Raw genomic sequence first — 18354 nt, forward strand, 5'->3', positions numbered from 1 at the left:
GTCTGCCAAGAACACCGATTACCAGACTGTTCTTTCAGAGTCAAGTCAATTCAGCAGGTCTTGGGTAAGGTCTAACAACCTGTGCTGACCAATGCTGAGGTGACCTGTGGTCTGTGATTATAGGAGGCAGGGGGCAACTGAAGGATGAGGCAGAGGTAGGAATCCCTCTACAACTACACCCCTAGGAAACAAATGGCTGCCTGTCATGCTGGGCCATGGGCCACCCACCAGACTGCCCAGCTGCAGCTGCAGGCACACTTACCATGCAGCGACTTCATTCCCAGTGTGTAAGACGGCCTCCTCAGCGGAAGCGACTTGGGGAGAGACGGGTAGGTGCTACTGAAGAGGACATCGTTGGGCAGGGCCTGGTCTAGAAGGGAAGCCCTGGAGGCGAAGAAGTGCTCCCTCTGGCCGCTGTAAATGCTCTCATCAGACAGTGTCCTGTGCAAGGCCCGCCGGGAGGTAGGGGTGGGGGGGAACGGAGACTGTGGGGAGGACAGTGCGTGGAACTGGAAAACAGAAGACAGACTGGGGTCAGGGCACCAGGGTAGAGAACAAGACCAAGGTGGAGTGGGTGAAGCAGTGAGGTGCTGCCTCGGGATGAGCCCCATCCAGTCTTTTTTTTTTTTTTAAGATTTATTTATTTATTATATATACAACATTCCTTCCATGTATGCCTGCAGGCTAGAAGAGGGCACCAGACCTCATTACAGATGGTTGTGAGCCACCATGTGGTTGCCGGAAATTGAACTCAGGACCTTTGGAAGAGCAGGCAGTGCTCTTAACCGCTGAGCCATCTCTCCAGCCTGAGCCCCATCTAGTCTTGAAGCTCCATCAAATCCTACATTCTAGGATCCATGCTCAGAATGAAGTTCAGACCCATGATCTATCAATATTATGTGGTATTGAGCAACAAGATAAATGATTGTTTTGTTTGTTTTAGAGGTGTGTGTGGGTCTTTACTATGTAACCCTGGCAGGCCTGGAACTCAGGAGATCCACCTGATCATTAAAGGTATGCACCAGCACCCCTAGTCTTAAATACGAACTTATCTGAATCCCATGTCTTTGACCAGATCCTGTAATGTCCCTGGGCTTACACTCCATCGCCATCATCATGAGCCAAGCATCTGCCTGGATTGTCAAAACTGCTTGGTGAAATGCTGGCTGATCACAACAGCACCTGCCAGGAGGCTAGAAGATGAGGGTGCGACTCCCAGGAACAGAGATGGATAGCCAAGGAACAGCCAGGAACAGGGACAGGGAGCCTTAGATGCTTACCAGATGACAGACAGTGTAATTGGTGGTCAGCCAGGAGATGATTGTCAAAACTCATACACTCAAGGCTGGAGAGACGGCTCAGCAGTTAAAAGCACTAGGTGCTCTTGCGGAGGACCAAGGGCTCAAGTCCGGCACCCAACATGGTAGCTGATAACCATCTACAACTCCAGTTCCAAGGGATGCAACCCCCTATATAGGCCCTATATAGGCCTAGGCATATATGTGGTATACAGAAAAACATGCAGTCAAAACACTAATAAACATAAATACAAACAACAACATGAACACACACTAGGTGGCTCTTGCCATGAGTAACGAAAGTACAAGCTCTAATTCGGTCTCTCAAGGTAGCTAGATCTCATTAGTTTGGGAAAATAAGAATTTTTATTTATTGTGTAATATGTGTGGGGGCACATGTGCCCCTGGCAAATGTGTGGAGGCCACAGGGCAACTCTGTGGTGTCAGTCTTCTTCTTCTAGTTTTATATGGGGATTGAACTGGGGGCCTCAGGCTTTTGGGGCAGGTGCTTTCACCAGTTGGGCCTTCTTGCCGACCAATCAATCTCAATCAACCCAACACCTCATCCCTCCAGGGATGCACAAATTATCACTTAGACACACTGTAAATAAGAATAAAGTATGACCAATGTGGTAACAAGCTTCTCACTTAAAAAATCCAGGATGAGGGGTCAGGAGGTGGCTCAGTGGGTAAAAGCACTTCTCACAGAGGGCCTGACAACCCAAGTTTGGACTCTGGGATCCATGTACAAGCTGGACAGGGTGACATGTGTCTGCAATCCAAGATTGGCAACATAGGTTCATAGATCTGAATGCTTGGTCACTAGAGAATGGCACTATTTGAAAGGATTAGGAGGTGTGGCCTTGTTGGAGGAAGTCTGTCACTGAGGGTGGGCTTTGAAGTTTCAGAAACCCATTCCAAGCCCAGAATCTCTTCTCAGCCAGTGGGATCAGGATGTAACCATCAGCTACTTCCCCAGCACCATGTCTGCCTTCAGCTACTTCCCCAGCACCACATCTGCCTGTGTGCCTCCATGCTCCCACCATGATAATGGACTAAACTGGAACCAAGCCCCAGTTAAATTTTTTTTTTTTTTAAGTAAGAGTTGCTGTGGTCATGGGTAGCTCTTCACAGCAATAGAATGCTGACTTAAGACACATTTCCTTGGTGAGAAGGGAGACAAAGGCAGGAGAATCCTCTAGAAATTTGCAGGCAAGCGAGCTGGAGCATGTCACCCGGCAATAAACAAGATAAAGTCTGCCTCAAACAAGGCAGATGCATGCACCGTGGCAGACATACGCTCTCCTATAAACACATACATACAAACTCAACACACATATACAAACTATACACACACACCCATTATACACATACACATAAATAAATCAGTAACTATTCTTTAAAATGGTGATGAGTTAAATCCAAGGTATGTACGAATTGGCCTAAGATTAAGCGACTGTGAGCAGTCTCTGAGAGAAGGGACAGCTCTTTAACCATTCTATGGAGAGCAGTGAGCATTAAATAGATTTCTAACTAGCTTTGTTTTGGTACAATGAAATCACCTCTGTTTTCAAGGTTCTAGAACTTTCACACGAGGCTCCTGTCAGCCACATGCAGCTCTCAGATCCCAGTATTCAATATGGCCCACTCTATCTTTCTTAGCACTTCAGGCTTTAGCAGAGATTTAATTTCCAATGAACATCTCTAGCCTGAGGATTTCAGGAGACAAACTCCAAGCCAACTCCTGTTTTGCCTCTTTGGGAACTATCACAGTCCTCTGGATGGCCACTGTACCGGCTGCTATGAGATCCTGACCCACAGAGAAGCAGGGCAGGTGTGAAGGACACCAACCTACATGGGAACTTCTTGTCCTGAGATACAGCAGCACCCTGATTTGTTAAGAACTGTCAGCACACCTCACCCCATCCTTCTTCAACTTCCAGACTTAAAGATATGCAAACCCACCAAGTGCCTGCTGTGGGCGTGGGACCAGTGTGGTCAGTCCTGGGGAAAGACGCTCCCAGCTGGGTGTCAGACCCAGCTTTCAGAGAGCACACAGACAGATGCAAAAGGGTCTCAACTCCGCCGGGCGGTGGTGGCACATGCCTTTAATCCCAGCACTCGGGAGGCAGAGGCAGGCGGATCTCTGTGAGTTCGAGGCCAGCCTGGTCTACAAGAGCTAGTTCCAGAACAGGAACCAAAAAGCTACGGAGAAACCCTGTCTCGAAAAATCAAAAAAAAATAAAATAAAATAAAATAAAAGGGTCTCAACTCATGCTCCAGGGAGCCCAAAGAGTTTCTTAGGACACTCACTGCTAGGGAGAGGGTTAGGTGGGGACCATAGCCCACATCAGCCTTATCTTCTACCACAGAAGTTCAGTACAAATGGAGCTTTTGTGGATGATTTTACTTTAAAAACTGGTAGGGAGGTGAATTTAAAACTATCGAGGCCTTTGGAGACCAATGATTCCCCCAATTTGATCACAGCCTACATCTGCACTCCTGCCAGCAGTGACTCAGACCTCTTCACCCCTTGCTGTCCCTGTCCTGATCACTCACAAGAAACTAGTCGCTTTTCCTACATACTAGCGCTATGTGGAGTCCCTTGCTCTGGTCCACCTGAGAGCACTGGCTGGGAAGCAGGAAGAACAAGGCGGTCCCATTCTGCCAGTGGGTGGGTGTTACAGTTCTGTCAGCATTCTCATGGCTGGGGGCAGAGCACTGACTAATTCTACAGGAAGCAAAGTGAGGACTGACGGATCACAGGACAGGAAGCCCGCCCATTGTGGGCTCTAAGTCTCTAGGCCAGAAATGGCTCTCCTAGGCTTCTTCCTGAAGCTTGCTGCTGGCCTGAAGCCTTGAGTCAGGCCTGGCCTGGGAAGCTTCTCAAGGCTATGCTAGCCTGCCTTACACCAAAGAACCATGGTCATTTTGAAGTCACCATAGCTACTTAGCTGAACTCATCTGAAACAAAAGCAGACGAAGAGAGATAAACTGGCGGGAAAGGAGCACTGGCCGCTGCTGCTCCATTCTTCTGCTGCTGTGGTCAGAGCCAGCAGGAGCCCTGTCTTTGCAGAGGGTCCCATACCGTAGTCAGTTACCACAGAGAAAGTGCACACAGCAACGCTAAAAGAATACATTCTGGAAATTAAAGCCAGGAGCTGGAATGAGGGCAGACAGACATTTGCCTCCAATTACTCCCACTGCAGGAGTAAATCTAAGGAACGGAAACTCTGAGCTCACCCCCAGCCAAAAAACCTTTAAAGTAGGATTTAGGGAACCACTCCTTCCTGGGCAAGTTTTACTATCTTCCGACCTCAAAGAGCACATCTGAAATAATTCTTACATCGAAACTGGGACTGCAGAGTTTTAACAAGTGCATCTTCCTCAAGGTTGCTAAGGGAACCATTTGTTCCCTGGATGATGAGTCAGAGCTGCTAAGTGCTGGCTTCCGAAACAGAAATGACAGAAGTCAGGAATGGCTGTATCCCTACATCATTTAGTCACATAAATCACGTTAATAAACCATTTATTTCTCAGCAAAACCCCAGAGTGGCCCTTGGGATATATGTAATTCCTATAAATGGGGATTTTTCAGTCTAGGGGCATATCTGATCTCTGTGGGTGTTGCATGTACACACGCGTGCACAGGAGAGCCTGGAGGCCGCTCCCCTGGTACACACTCATTCTGACTGCAGCGGAGGCTGGGGTGTGGGGACGTTTGCTGGCTTTCATTCTCATCACTTGCTCGGCATTCGGAAACTTAGCTTTCTAGTCAGCCTGACTCAGGGTGAAGTGCACGGTTCAGAAGAAGTTCAAGGAGAGAGACCCTCAGTGTTCACTGCCATGACCTTCCTGGAGTGGCTTCCCTTCTCCTGGGGCTGCTCAAAGCACGGCAGCAGAAATACCTCCCACGGGGAGAGAAGGAATTCCTCAGGCCCATGCTTCTGAGAACACAGGTGCGGAGAGCCTTCAGAAGCTTTCCAGGCCCTGCAATGAGGCAGGCGGAAACACCTGCCCAGCAGTCCAGCAGAAGGCTGGCTACTGCTGAAAGCAGACATGCTGCATTTGAGTATTTGAGATGGGCACAGAGGAGGATGTGGCTCCAGGGAAGACATGCACAGTCTGGAATTCTCAGGGGGAAACGAGGCTTTCAGTACAGAGAACTGTAGCCATGGGGCAGTTCCTTTGATTGACATGTGGAGAGTATTACTGTGCTCATTAGAAGCGGGGCATGCTGGGGACACATGTGAGAGGGGACCTTATGGACAGCAGGCAGACTGGAGGACATATGGGGAACATGCTAACTGACAAGGAGCCACAGGTGTCTTTCCAGAGTCCCAGAAGTGATGACATTTAAGTGCAGACCAAGGAATCATGCACTCAGAAGAGGACATACTACAAGAGAGGGCCAGAGAAAGGACAGCTTAACAGGAACCCACACTAAAGAGATGCGGCTGCGGGGCCAGAGTGCTCAGCCCTGAGGAAGAGGAGTCCCCAACACCCTCAGCCCAAGTTCCTATCACGCCTGGCTTTCCTCTGCCATTACTACAGCCTGCCTTCTACCTTGAAATTCTTCTGTGATTCCGGAGTTGGGCTCTCGAGGTCGATGAGTTTCTTTAGATCCTCCTCAATGGTGGACTTGGAGGTGGGCTTGGGGGATGCCCGCAGGTCCCTGGTTGAGGCTCGGAGTCTAGTGTGGGCCATCTCATTACCATCACTCTGATGACGCCTGCGGAGAGAGATGGTGAAAATGGAGTCCATAGGATTGGCTCAAGGGCATGGGGGCTGGGAAGTGAGGCAAGCGAGAAGGGTATGGCTCCTGTTTACATAGAATCTACTCAGGTCAGTGCTGGTTGGAGAAACAGAGCCAATGTGGAACATCATATAAAATCTGCACCATAAATAGATCCCTCCTCTACAGGAAAGCATCTGCCCCATCAGCCAACACTAGCAGCAGACTTGACAGGACACCAGAGTCGGATCCCCAGGGCCACCTTTATACAGCGGAAGCAAAAAGACAGGAATATTACATGGAAAGGGCCTTTATCCTTTGGGGCAGTCACTCAGTTTCTGATATCCTCGCGGCCCTATGGGCCCAGCTAAGAAGGGGTCTACAGAAAGGCTGTGACGGACAGAAGGCTGGAATGTGTTGTTCACACAGCTCTTTCCTATGACAGCTCAGGATCTCAGATCGGAATGTTTCACAGTACATCTTACTCAAGCAATGAGGCAGAGGAATAATTTAGAGAAAAAAAAATTACTTAGCAAATAAGATCTCTTGGGGGAAAAGGGAAAAGTGTGATCAGAATACATTACATGAAAAACATTTTTTTCCCATTTAAAAAAAGAAAGAAAAATCCCTCCAATAGGCCAATCCCTCAGACACCAGCCCCCACCCCAGCATCCTGGGCTAAGAGACTGCCCTAGCTCTTTCTGTGCGCCAAGAAAACCAACCACCACTTAGAAGGAGAAGAACTCTTACTTTCTTGTATCCATAAATCCCACGGAGTTAATGGTTCCTTCTGGCTTTTTCCATCCAATCAGGTACTTGCTAGTGGCACCCTGGCGGGGGTAGAAAGTCCTAGGCCCAGAGGAGGATGAGGAAGAGGAGAAGGATGGCGCGAGCTGGGAGGACGTGGTGGGATGAAGTTCCTCTTTGGGTGAGCTTCGGGCACTGGAGAACACCACGGGGCTGGCAGAGTGCCGGGAGCTCATGGTGCTGTGGGGAGGCAGGACAGAGACAGTGACACCTGTGTCTACCCAGGGTCACCATGTCAGCCGCAGAAGTGGTGTCCAAGGTGGGGTGAAGGCGAGGTTAGGGAAAAATGAGAGCTGAATAAAAATCAACGATTAAAAGGGATGGCCACCTGGCTTCCTGACCTCCCTGTGACATTAGCTGTCTGCTTTCAAAGTGCTCTCAGTGGGGCTTGGTCTGCACTTTAAGTTAAAGTAGAAGCATTTAAGGCCGAGGGGCACTTTCAAATACACTGGCCCCACAGACGTTCAGAAGAGTCAAGGGACAGGACAAGGAGTAGAAGTCTCAGTGTCTGTCTGTCTTTCTTGCTTTCCCCAGATCTGGGGGTTACAGTGATGCTAAGACCAGACTAAGGGCCAGAGGGAGACCAAGTCAGGGACACAGCTCTCCTTGACACCCACGGCCAAGGGCACACAGAGGTACGTGTTCCTGTAGCATCTAGCATTCATACTGACTCACAAAGACTGCTCATCACCAGACAAGTTTTAAGACTGAATAAGGCAGACTCTTCTTATCTCATCCACCCACAGGCAGGATCCCCATACTTCCTTTCTGAGGTCCCTCAGAGCCCACGTCCACACTATGAGCATTGCAGAGTTCTGCTTAGGAGAAATCTAAGGTCAGGCGACTTCTACAACAGACGTAATATGGCATTCCTCGGTGGTGCTATTTGTCAAAGCTAACTGTCCTGATGAACAAGAGCAAGGCACCAGTCCATAGTGATGTGCAGCTGCGACAGAGAAGCCATTCAGCAATGGGAGGTATGACAAAGGGAAGCTGGAGGAGGTCCACGGAAACTCTATCCTCGCAACTTTTCTGCAACTGTGAAGCTATCAGAATATTTTAAAGGGTTACGGTGGGAACAAAACCCAGAGCCCACTGGTGGGACAATATGGTGAAAACAAATCTTGACACTCCTCTGGCCTTAAACCTTAAACAAGATCAGCCATACCTATATTGTATATTTAAAAAGACCCATAGATTCTGAACCATAATACGGGAGAACATTTTTAAAACAGAGGCAGAGTGTTTTATAAATGAGATCACAAAAGCCCATTCAAGTTAAGAAATATCCATGCAGGCTGTGGTGGTGGCACATGTCTTGAATCCCAGCATTTGGGAGGCAGAGGCAGGAGGACCCATAGTTAGGGCCAGTCTGGTCTATAGAATGAGTTCAGAATAGCCAGGCCTACACAAAGAAACCCTGTCTTGAAAACCAAAACAAGAAAGAACTTTGCATCTAAAGGGGTATAAAAATACATCCAATAATATGTTCCTATTCAATACATAAGCCAAACCCCTAGAAATAAACAAGGCAACTGGGTGAACTAGTGAGAGGGGCAATGGTCTGAACAGTGACTTCAAAGGAAAAATTAACTAAAGGAGCTGTGGGATAACCCTCTGTGCACTGTGAAGACGAGCTGCTCTCATTGTTAATAAAAGTTGATTGGCCTAGGGCTAAGCAGGATTTCTGGGGTAGAGAGAAGGCTGGGCAGAAAAGGGCGGAGCGAGAGGAGATGCCAGGAGACGCAGAGTGAGCAGGATGGGAAGAACATACAAGGTAAACGAGCCTTGGGGCAGCTCGTTAATAGAAATGGGCTAATGTGAGTTATAAGAGCTAGCTAAAAACAAGCTTAAGCTAACGGCCAAGCATTTATAATTAATATCAAGTCTCTGTGTGGTTATTTGGGAGCAGCTGGAGGGAAGGAAAAGTCTGCTATATAGAAGACACGAAAACACCAGCACTCACCATCACCAAGTACCAAGAAAAGAGAAAGTAAGTCACAAGAATATCACACATCCGCCAGAACAGCTAAATTAAAGTACCACATGCCAGAGAGGACACGATACAGCTCTTACAGCTGCTGGTAATGCGTTCCTGTTAAACCTTTTTGGTCAACTAGATCACAGCCTCTACTGAGGCTGAAGATAGGTCCTTCAGACATAACAACCGCTTTCTACCTACCACATTGAGAGAAAGCACACCTAAGTGTAACTAAGATATATCCAGATCTCTGTATTATCCTCAGACCAGAGATAACCCAAATTGGAACCAACAAAGGAAACAAATTGAGGTGGCTGGGAACACAGGGACAGACCCCAGCACTGTGGTGTGGACGAAAAGGACACTACACAGAGAGTGTCATCCTGTCTAAACCCAGAACCAAGGAAAGTGAGTCTGACCGGGGAAGGAGCGGGGTCAGAGGGAGGGGCAGGGATGTCGGTGATGGTCTAGTTTGCTTTCTCTATAGTGTTCACAGAGGGGTGTACACGTACTGTTGCTGCCTTTTGCAATATGAATGCTAGCCTTCAGAGAAAATGTCCACAGGAAAGCAGAAGTCAGCAACATGAAGGGAGGGGCCCCATCAGCATTTGAAGATCAGCAACCAGAGCCAGACAGGTACTGGGGAAGAATCTGTCTGGAGAGTGTTCAACATGAATGTGGTCTGACTACTTCAGAAAACAAAGAACCAGATTCTCTATTTTCAGAATGATACAGAGACCTGGGCCCAAACTTGTAAAGATAGAATAAAAAAGGCTGTCTTACTTTCATACCCCACACATTTTCTTTTTTCCAGCTAGAGATGACAGGCAGAACCCCTACAACATCTCCAAGGACAACATATATTTAAAAGAGTGCGATGCTGCCTCTTGATAAACATTCTATCTGGCTGCTTTTAAAACTAAGAAGAGGGATCAGAGAGATGGCTCAGTGGTTAAGAGCACGTATTGCTCTTGCAGAGTACCAGAGTTCGGCTCCTAATGGCTTACCACGACCTGTAACTCCAAGAGAACCAATGTCCTCTTCCTGCCTCTGAGGACCATCAGGACATACCTTTGCAGACATACATATATAATTAAAAAAGAAAATAACACATCTTAAAAAGAGTGTGTGTGTAAAACCAAGTGTTGAGTATTAAATCAGTACGGTCAAAACAACCAATTTCTTTGCTACAGAAAAGACGATCCAAAGCGTGAGGATGAACTGAAGGAAAAAGGGAAGACTTCAAAGGGCTAAAGAGTGCACAGAGAGGCACCAGAGGCACAGCACACGTCAGGGAAGCAGTGCTGGCCAGTCAAAGGGCTTCCGCAGTGCAAGAGGGCAGCCTCAGGCAAGCTTTAGAAAGCATGGTGGGTTGTGGGTGTGCCTGTTAGTTATGTAGGGACGAGATTCTAGTTTTTGGTTTGCAGATTTTAAAATTTATTTTTTGCTTTAGAATCTCTTGACACACAGAACACAGTTATGAGGTCCCAAGCCTTAACTCTGGTTGCCGTCTGGAGCAGGACTTAGTACATAAGTACTAAGGATATATAAGCAGCCGTGGACAGTCACACGAGACAGCTCTCAAAGGGCAGCATCTAAAAATGCTGACTACATCCCCGCTCCAAAGACGTTTATGCAGCATGTGGGACAGGGTGGGCGACATGAGAACTCACACTTCTCATGTGTTCCCAGAGGCTGCTGTGGTCCATGACCCAGGCTCTGAAATCTACGGTACTTGAGGTACGCCTTGTATTGCCATATTTTACTTTCAAATACTTTGATATTCCATAGTTATTAAAAAATTCTGGAAGTTTGAAACGCTAAAGCTGAGTCAAAACAGAAATAATTTGCCAGGAGAATAGAAAATAAATGCCACAGTTTGTTAATTTACAAATCATCCTGCTACGCTGCACAGATCTGTGCCAAGAGAGAATTAGAGGAGGTTGGGGAATGTTCAGAGGAGACGCCAGTGTGTGTCATGTATGGTTTTCTTCTCTATGTGAATCCAACTGTTACTTCCCTAACTGGCATTCGGAGAGTGTCTGTACTAGAACACAGGCGGACTTTACCTCCATGTGGCCACTACTCCCAGGATCCCAGCAGGCTCTTACCAAAATACTTCTGCCCAGTGCAGATTACTGCATACTTGACTCTGTCTGGACTCTATCTTCCTGATTGGGGATAAACCCATGGGGGACTGAAATTTTTTTTTTCTTGCTTGCCACTGCATGTCCCATGCCTAGAATAGTCCCTGGCAACTGTAACCACTCAACATACGATGAAAGACAAGGCTAAATCAACAGGAAGCTGGAAATCCACCTCAGCTGTGAGAGTATGGATGCACACAGTGCTTTACCCAAACTGTATTTAAAACTCCACGTTAGTTTTTATTGTAAATTAAATTAATTAAGATTAATTAATGATGCTTCTGTTTACAAGTGTATCCTCACAAGGGGAGCTGCTTGATTTTATCCATGACTATGACGGCTAATACTCGGTCCCGGTGTGAAATGTTTACTAAATGTTATAACCAGGCAGCCCCACTTAAGAACTGATTGCATGTAGAAACAAAGGCACAAACAGAAATGAATGAAAACTCACTGAACTGTCTTCCTTCCTTAGTGTACACACCTCTGGAAGTAGAAGTCGGGTCTTCACCTGGGACACCTTTAAAACACTGACCTTGGAGTTCTAACCCCAGACAGAGATCTAATAAGGCAAAACTGGAGCAGTGTCTGCATATTTGGTAAAACTCTCCCCGAGTGTGCACGGGGTTTGAGAACCACCCTTGAGTCCAGCTGAACTGATCATCCTGCTCTAACCTGGTCATACCCCCAAGTCATATCTGCCCAGATCCAGGAACTGAAACCATATTTCTGAAGCAATACTGTGGTCCCTGCAGGAGCCAAAGTCACTGAAGAGTTGTGGGTTCATATGACATTTTCTTGAGTCAAAGAAACTGTGTATTGAAACATTTCTAGGGATTCTCTTATTTTCTAGAACAAAGAACTGGTATCTGAGCTTATAAACTTTTTACCTTCCAAAATAAGTCTCCTTTCCTACACAGTTCCAGCCCAGACTCTGAGTGGAGCTCCTTGAAGTTGACTACCTGCTGGCCTATGACCACCTCCAGGAGTTCAGCCATATACTTCACCAAAGACGCTGGAGGGAGCTTGATTATACTACAGACGGCTGCAGACTGACCGCTCTGAGTTTAGGGGAGAACTGGACAGCTGGGCCAGTTCATGATCCTGGAGAACTCTTGTTAAATCAGTGTGCTGTGGCTTGGTCTTACCCACAGAGCCTTGAATCCCTTCCTAAGAACTGTGTAAGAATGAGGAACAAAAAGGAAAGAGAAGCAGATAGCACTGGGGTGAACGATGTCATATCGATTCCTTTTCTACTCTAAGAAAAGCCAGCTTAACTGTGAGCACGGCCAGAGCAGATCAATGAGCATCCAGGCAGGATGTCCCTGGACTCTGTGACTTCAATTTCATCTACACTCTAGGATGCTTTGAGTTCTTCTAGAGCATGAGTTTTGAAAAGGAAGAGAGGACACACATGTATTGCTACACACAAAAATAAAAGAAAGGACAACAGGGCGACCAGGATCCTGGGCCAGTCTGACTCATCCAGATTTCTCATCTCAACTTATGGCTTGAAGTAAAATACAAATAAAGGTCAGGAGTCTGGTGACTGCCCATGGGCCTTCATAGGATGGGCTGGTTGCCTGCAGAAGGCACAGTGGTAGGAAGGGCGCTGCTTGAATTTGTCTACTGCCCTACAAAGAAAGGAACCAGCAGGATGGGGAGCACAGATGTCATCAATCAAATTTCCAGGTACCAATCCTGCATACTTGGGCTTGAGGATGCCCTTCTAAATGTCTGCATCACCAGAGAGACCATCCTCTCTTGTGTGGCAACAGCTGCTGCCCACTGTCTGCTATGGAGAGTTGCCAGAGGGAAGACATATCATATTAGGGCGTGGCAAGAGGGCTGGAGTTTCAGTGCTGGCCTATGAAGGATGGTATTTTCAGAGAGGCAAAAGCAGCAATTAGTCACCTGTCAAATGGCTGTGACAAAATCTGGGCAAAGGCTGGGTGCTGGCCTATGACCAAGGAGAGGGGAGTGACAGGGTTTCCTGGGATTGCTTGTGCAAATAACAAGTCTTTGGGTGACAGATAATGGGGGATAATGATGAAGCAGGACTCCTCCCACTGTGTTTAGCACTGGCTAATTCTCGACTACCAGTTCCAGGCCTCTGGAGGGTTTCAGGAGACACTAGTATTAAACTAGGGGAGATGGGCAGTGAAGTCTGGTGTTTAAGCTGGCTGGGAGCAGAGTGAGCATGGGAAGGAAAGCTGCTCATTTGTAAGAAGCAAGTTCTGGTGAGCAGAGAGCATGCACATGCAGCCTGGGGAATGAGGTGGGTGCAGAAGAGGCCTCATAGATCACTGTGGATCACAAGGTGAGTTAGCCCACCCAACTATGGAAATAAGGAGCCAACAAGATGCCTATGAACATTATCATCTTAAGGAGCGTAACACAGTGTCAGGTTCAAGTCTGGTATCAAAAAAAAAAAAAGGGAAGAAAGGAAGGGAGGGAGGGAGAGATAGAGAATTAAAGAAACAAAAAAGGAAGCTTGAGAAAAAGGTATGATTAGGTTTGAAAGAAAAAAGGTATCATGGGAGCTGTGAGAGACACATGCCTGTGAACAAGAAGTAGACACCCGCTTGTAGTAGAGATGAAGCTTAAGAAAACAAATGGTGCTCTCTTGCCTTGGGTACATTTCCAGAGCTATGCTTTTGGTGACTTTTTTCATTCTCAACAGGGCCAGTATCATGAGAGGACAGTAAGAGACGGGCCTGGAGTGACTGTCACAGGCCACAGAGCTGGAGGACAGTGGCAGAAGAGACACGGCATTGATTTTGGGTTCAAATTCACATTCTTGAGTCTCTTGCTTGACTTGCCTGTGGTAAAGGGCACAATACATTTTTTTCCCTTTCTTTCATATAGTCATTGACTTATATCCAAAAGCTACGTTAAAGCAAATAGAATCGACCAGATCTCTTAACCTTAGAAGTAAAAACAAAAGACAAGTATTTACTTTCATGATTAGAAAGAACTTGGCTGAACCAAATCACTTCTCTTTAGGTTAGAGTGTTTGGACTGTAGTAGGAGGGCCGAGCTCCAGCGGGGAGGCCAGGGAACCTCTTCTGCCTTCTGCCTCTCCTTAGTGAGCATACGCATAATTTCGCCCCTGAGAGGATGCTCCAAGTGGCAAATAATGGCACCCACTCTTGCCCCACTGCTTTGGCCTCTACTTCCCGCATTTGGAAGGCCTGGCCTTGCCATGTCAGCTGAGCCAAGGTTGTTTTGAGGGGCAGTGCTGTGGGGCGGCTCTGCATCAGACCCTCAAGCCTGGACAGAGGGCTCACTGCTGGACATGCACTTCACTTTTCAGTCATTGTGGTTCTGTTTTCTACTCCTGCTGGTCCCTACAGCACAGATAAAACAGTCATCACTCCTCCAGCTGGAGGAGATCCAGCAAGACACCTCGTCCAGCCTGGCTGAAGGCTGCTCCACACAAGTAAAGCAATGCATCCCCATGCTCACTGCATGCAGAGCTCTGCACAAATGAAACAGAGATGCCCACAGCTCAACCAAAGTTCTGGGTTTCGAATTCCAGAGGCTGCAACTTCAAATTCTGAATTAGTCTATAATACTTAAAGAAACAGTATTCTCAACAGAGGGAGAAAGGTGAAGACTGGACCTGGTGTACATGCCTGGGACCTTGGCTGTCGCAGAAGGATCAGAAGTTCAAACCCAGCCTGGACAACTTAGTAAAACCCTGCTCATAATCAAAGAGTAAAGAGTTGGAGATGCGGCTCAGTGGTACAGCATCTGGCAACCAAATACAAGGCCCTGAGTTCACTTCTCAGTACTTGGGAATAGAGGGTGGAGGAGTGGGGGCTGTGCTAAAGAAGACAGGCAATTAACTGTAAATTCCAGTCAGAAAAGATTTAGGGCAAAAACCCCACTGCATACAGAAACAATGGAACAATTTCTAAACAAAGAGGGAAGCATCCTCTGAAAGAGACTGAGAATCTGGAGGACAAAGTTTAAACACAGCAGCTGTAAGACAAGACACACAGAGATAGCCCAGCAGCCTGTGTAAGCTCCACCCAAGAAGCCCCCTCACCACTCCCAGGAAAGAGCTTTTCTGGCACAAACAGTTCATTAGCTTATGAGGTCACTAGAAAATACCCATCCACAAAACTGAGCTGGGTTACAGGCGGGCAGTTTTCTTGGCCTTGAGCCGGGCACTCTGGTGCCATTCAGAATGACCAACTTCTTTTTTACATTTTAAAGATTAAAAAAGAAAACTTTTATTTAGAAATAACTTTCCAAAAGCTTGTGCTAGACACGCAAGGCCTTCAGTACTACACACTTAAGTACTACAATCTATACATGAGAGCAGAGGTGTCTGCAGGAAGCTCTGAAATGGAGTGTGGTTTTCTGAAGAGGCATGAGTTGAGAATTTCTGTGACTTCTGAATTCTCTTAGTGGAAGTGGGAGCATTAGGACGGGACATTTTCTGTTTGTCCATCAGGATCCACCTGCTGATACTCTGGTGGTACCTGAGAACACAGGAGCTTACGGTATGTGTGCTCGGCGGGAAGTCCTCCTCTATGAGGTGATCATAAAAATGTGGGTCCCAACTGCCTAGAGGCTCTCGGGGTGCTTTGGGAAGCCAAGAAGAGTTTACGGCGGGCAGAATGGCTGGCTAACAAGAGTGACTGAAGAGGAATGGGTTCTCTAACATGCTAACTTGGCATGTTATAGAAAGAAGTAATAGGAGTTTGGTGTGGCATATATATCCTCCCCGAAGGGCTGATGTGCTAAAGGCAATGCCTCTCAACCTTCCTAACACTGCAGCCCTGAACACAGTTCCTCATGCTGCCGTGACTCCCAACCATAATATTATTTTCATTGCTACTTCAAAACTACAATTTTGGTACTGCTATAAATGGTAATGTAAATATTTTTTAGACGGGAGGTTTGTCAAAGGGGTCACAATCCACTGGTTGAGAACTGCTGGATAAAAACTTGGTCCCCCAACTGACCAAGAAGGGACTAGATCAGAACAGCTTGGCGCCAATAAAGGAGTGACCGCCTGGAAGACTCACAACACAGTAGCATTTGGGGTGGTGGAGAAAACTTTGGAGCTAGGGTCTAGTTAGATAAAACAGGTTTCTGCGGGCATGCTCTTGCTGCCTCATGTGTCTGTCTCTCGGTTTCTAGGCCACCATGAGCTGGGGCAGGTCTGCCAATCACTCCTACTGCCACCATGTTGTATCCTGCCTTATTCTGGACCCCAGCAATGGACCCAGCACATCTTAGACTGAAATTCTTGACACCATGAACCCAAACAAATCTTCCCTCCGGTGAACTGTTTGTGCCAGGCATTTTAAAATGTCAGTGACAGAAGCCCGCCAACAAGAGGGCCCATGTGTAGGTATGAGGTGGGCTCTTTAAGTTTTCTGTAGGGTGCGGGCTCAAGGTCAGCAGAACTCGAGCCCTTTGGGGCTTCGTAGCCACTTTCATTAACTGAAGCATTACCCTATACTACTGACCTCGCCGACTGTCATGGCCAGAACTCTTAAGGAAAAACCACCAGCTCCAGCTATTAAGAACGTGTTAAAAATTTTGAATGAATATATTAAGTTCGTGTTACCTTCACCTTTTCTATGTTCACATTTTTTTTGAGTGATACATTTTAAGATCTAAAAGGGAAAGAGCAATTATAAAATAATAAAACTTGAAACCTAGGTTGCACATTCCCTACCCCAATAGCAAGTTATCTGTAGGGACGGCCTCTCTTAATGACATTCAAATATAACATCCCCATGTAATTACCAACCCGCATTAAAGCAGTTCTCAAGGGTGACACAAAAAAACCTGCGCAGTCATCACCAGGGAGACTGGAGGACATAGGGGAAGGCCCGGCCTAGCCAGAAATATGGAGGGGAACTTAATCACTGTAATTTAAGTTTTGTCACCGAGTCCCAGGTACAAGCTCTTTTACGCACTGTCAAGAGAGCTCCACACTAATTGCTGGCCCTGTCTTTAGAGGACAAAAACACTCTATTTTGCTGTGATTTCAGCTTCCCCAGCCATGCACATTTGTGGCTTAGTCTTCTCTCCCTCTAGAAAGGGGAGGCTGCTACAGCTCACACTAGCCAGCTCACTCTGCCAAGACCAACAGACCCAACTTACAAAGCATGCCTGTTTACCGGAGTCTAGAAACCAGTGTGACTCAAGCCTCCGGTGGGTGGGATGCTCTGCCACCCTCCTGAAAGACCACATTCTTCTCTAATAAGTTTGACTTTCAAAAGCCATCTATTTCTAGGCAATGACTTCAATGATTCCACATGGCCCTCTGAAGCAGAAAATCTAGATAATCCTTTCTGAAGCTGTGGCAGGTCTGGTCAGCACAATGAAAACCCAGGTGCCTGCTTCTAGTGGTGGTGGTGTGGTATGCTGTGGGGTGGGTACGAGAGGGGGGGGGAATCCCTGGGAGTCACAGCAGTCTGAGTATTTTCTGGTCTGATACCAGGGTCCAGCTCCTCTCAACTGTACTCTGGAGTCCCACCATTCTAGACTATCCCTTCCCAGCTCACATCCTGCTACCTCGGGTTAGACCAAGGATCTCTCTTCATGTGGACTACTGTCTTTAGGAAAAGGTCCCCTTCTCAAATGAGCAACTAAAACCAAGGAAACAGAAATCTAGGTTCTAGGAAGTGCTCAGTTCTGACACATTCTGAGGAACACTGGCAGTCTAGTTAATATGATGGAGCAGCCTGCAGGTCACTATTCTGCCAGGCTGTCTGTACTGCTAACAGCATTTGGGGCCCACTTTTCTGTTTTACTTTTCTAAACATATCCCTTACCCTTGTTGAGCCAAATATTCTAGCTCCTCAACAGCAGAACAATGGGCTCCTGAGGCCACTTTCTTTAGGTCACTGCGGCTTGAGGGCTATGGAGTTTCCAGCCCAAGGTAATTTTAAGATCTCCTAGTAAAATCAGAAGTTACACCAACATGACTGCTCAAACACGGACCGTACAAGGGGGACACCACCAAAGATGCCAACTACAGGAAGAAAAGCTCACCAGGCCTCCCCCCTACACAAAGAACTACAGGTAATTACAGGAAACTGGGAGTGGGAAAGGTGGCTTCCCCAGGGAAGAGCACAGCAAACGGCTGTCTAGTGACAAATGGCAGCCCTGAAAACATACATACACGTAACATTCTATGAACTGAACGGGTCACAGTTAGGAATATATATGTAAATATGCATATAATAATTAAAGAAAAAAGAGGCCATGAATTTGAAGGCGTGGGGAGGCATATGTGAGAGGGTTTGGAGGGAAGAAGGGAGACACATAACTAAAATGCAGTCTCAAAACTACCATGCTAGAACGTGGGGAATGCCACAGCGAGCACAGCCGCTGAGATGCATCCAATCACAC

General features: G+C 47.1%; 1 protein-coding gene across 8 annotated transcripts in view; it reads right to left on the bottom strand.

Moving 5' to 3' along the window:
• Positions 1 to 18354, bottom strand: part of Sipa1l1 (signal induced proliferation associated 1 like 1) — a 288200-nt gene that overhangs the window by 9191 nt on the left and 260655 nt on the right. For all 8 annotated transcript variants that reach the window (XM_041658470.1, XM_041658472.1, XM_041658465.1 and 5 more), the window contains 3 exons: positions 6784 to 7020; positions 5865 to 6030; positions 263 to 509 (listed from right to left, as the gene is read on the bottom strand). In XM_041658470.1, the coding sequence (XP_041514404.1) occupies positions 263 to 509; positions 5865 to 6030; positions 6784 to 7020 (650 nt within the window). The remainder of the gene's footprint in view (positions 1 to 262; positions 510 to 5864; positions 6031 to 6783; positions 7021 to 18354) is intronic.

The sequence above is a fragment of the Microtus oregoni genome, unplaced genomic scaffold, assembly GCF_018167655.1.
Source record: "Microtus oregoni isolate MIOR12 unplaced genomic scaffold, Mior012 000009F_ref0000495, whole genome shotgun sequence".
NCBI lineage: Eukaryota > Metazoa > Chordata > Mammalia > Rodentia > Cricetidae > Microtus > Microtus oregoni.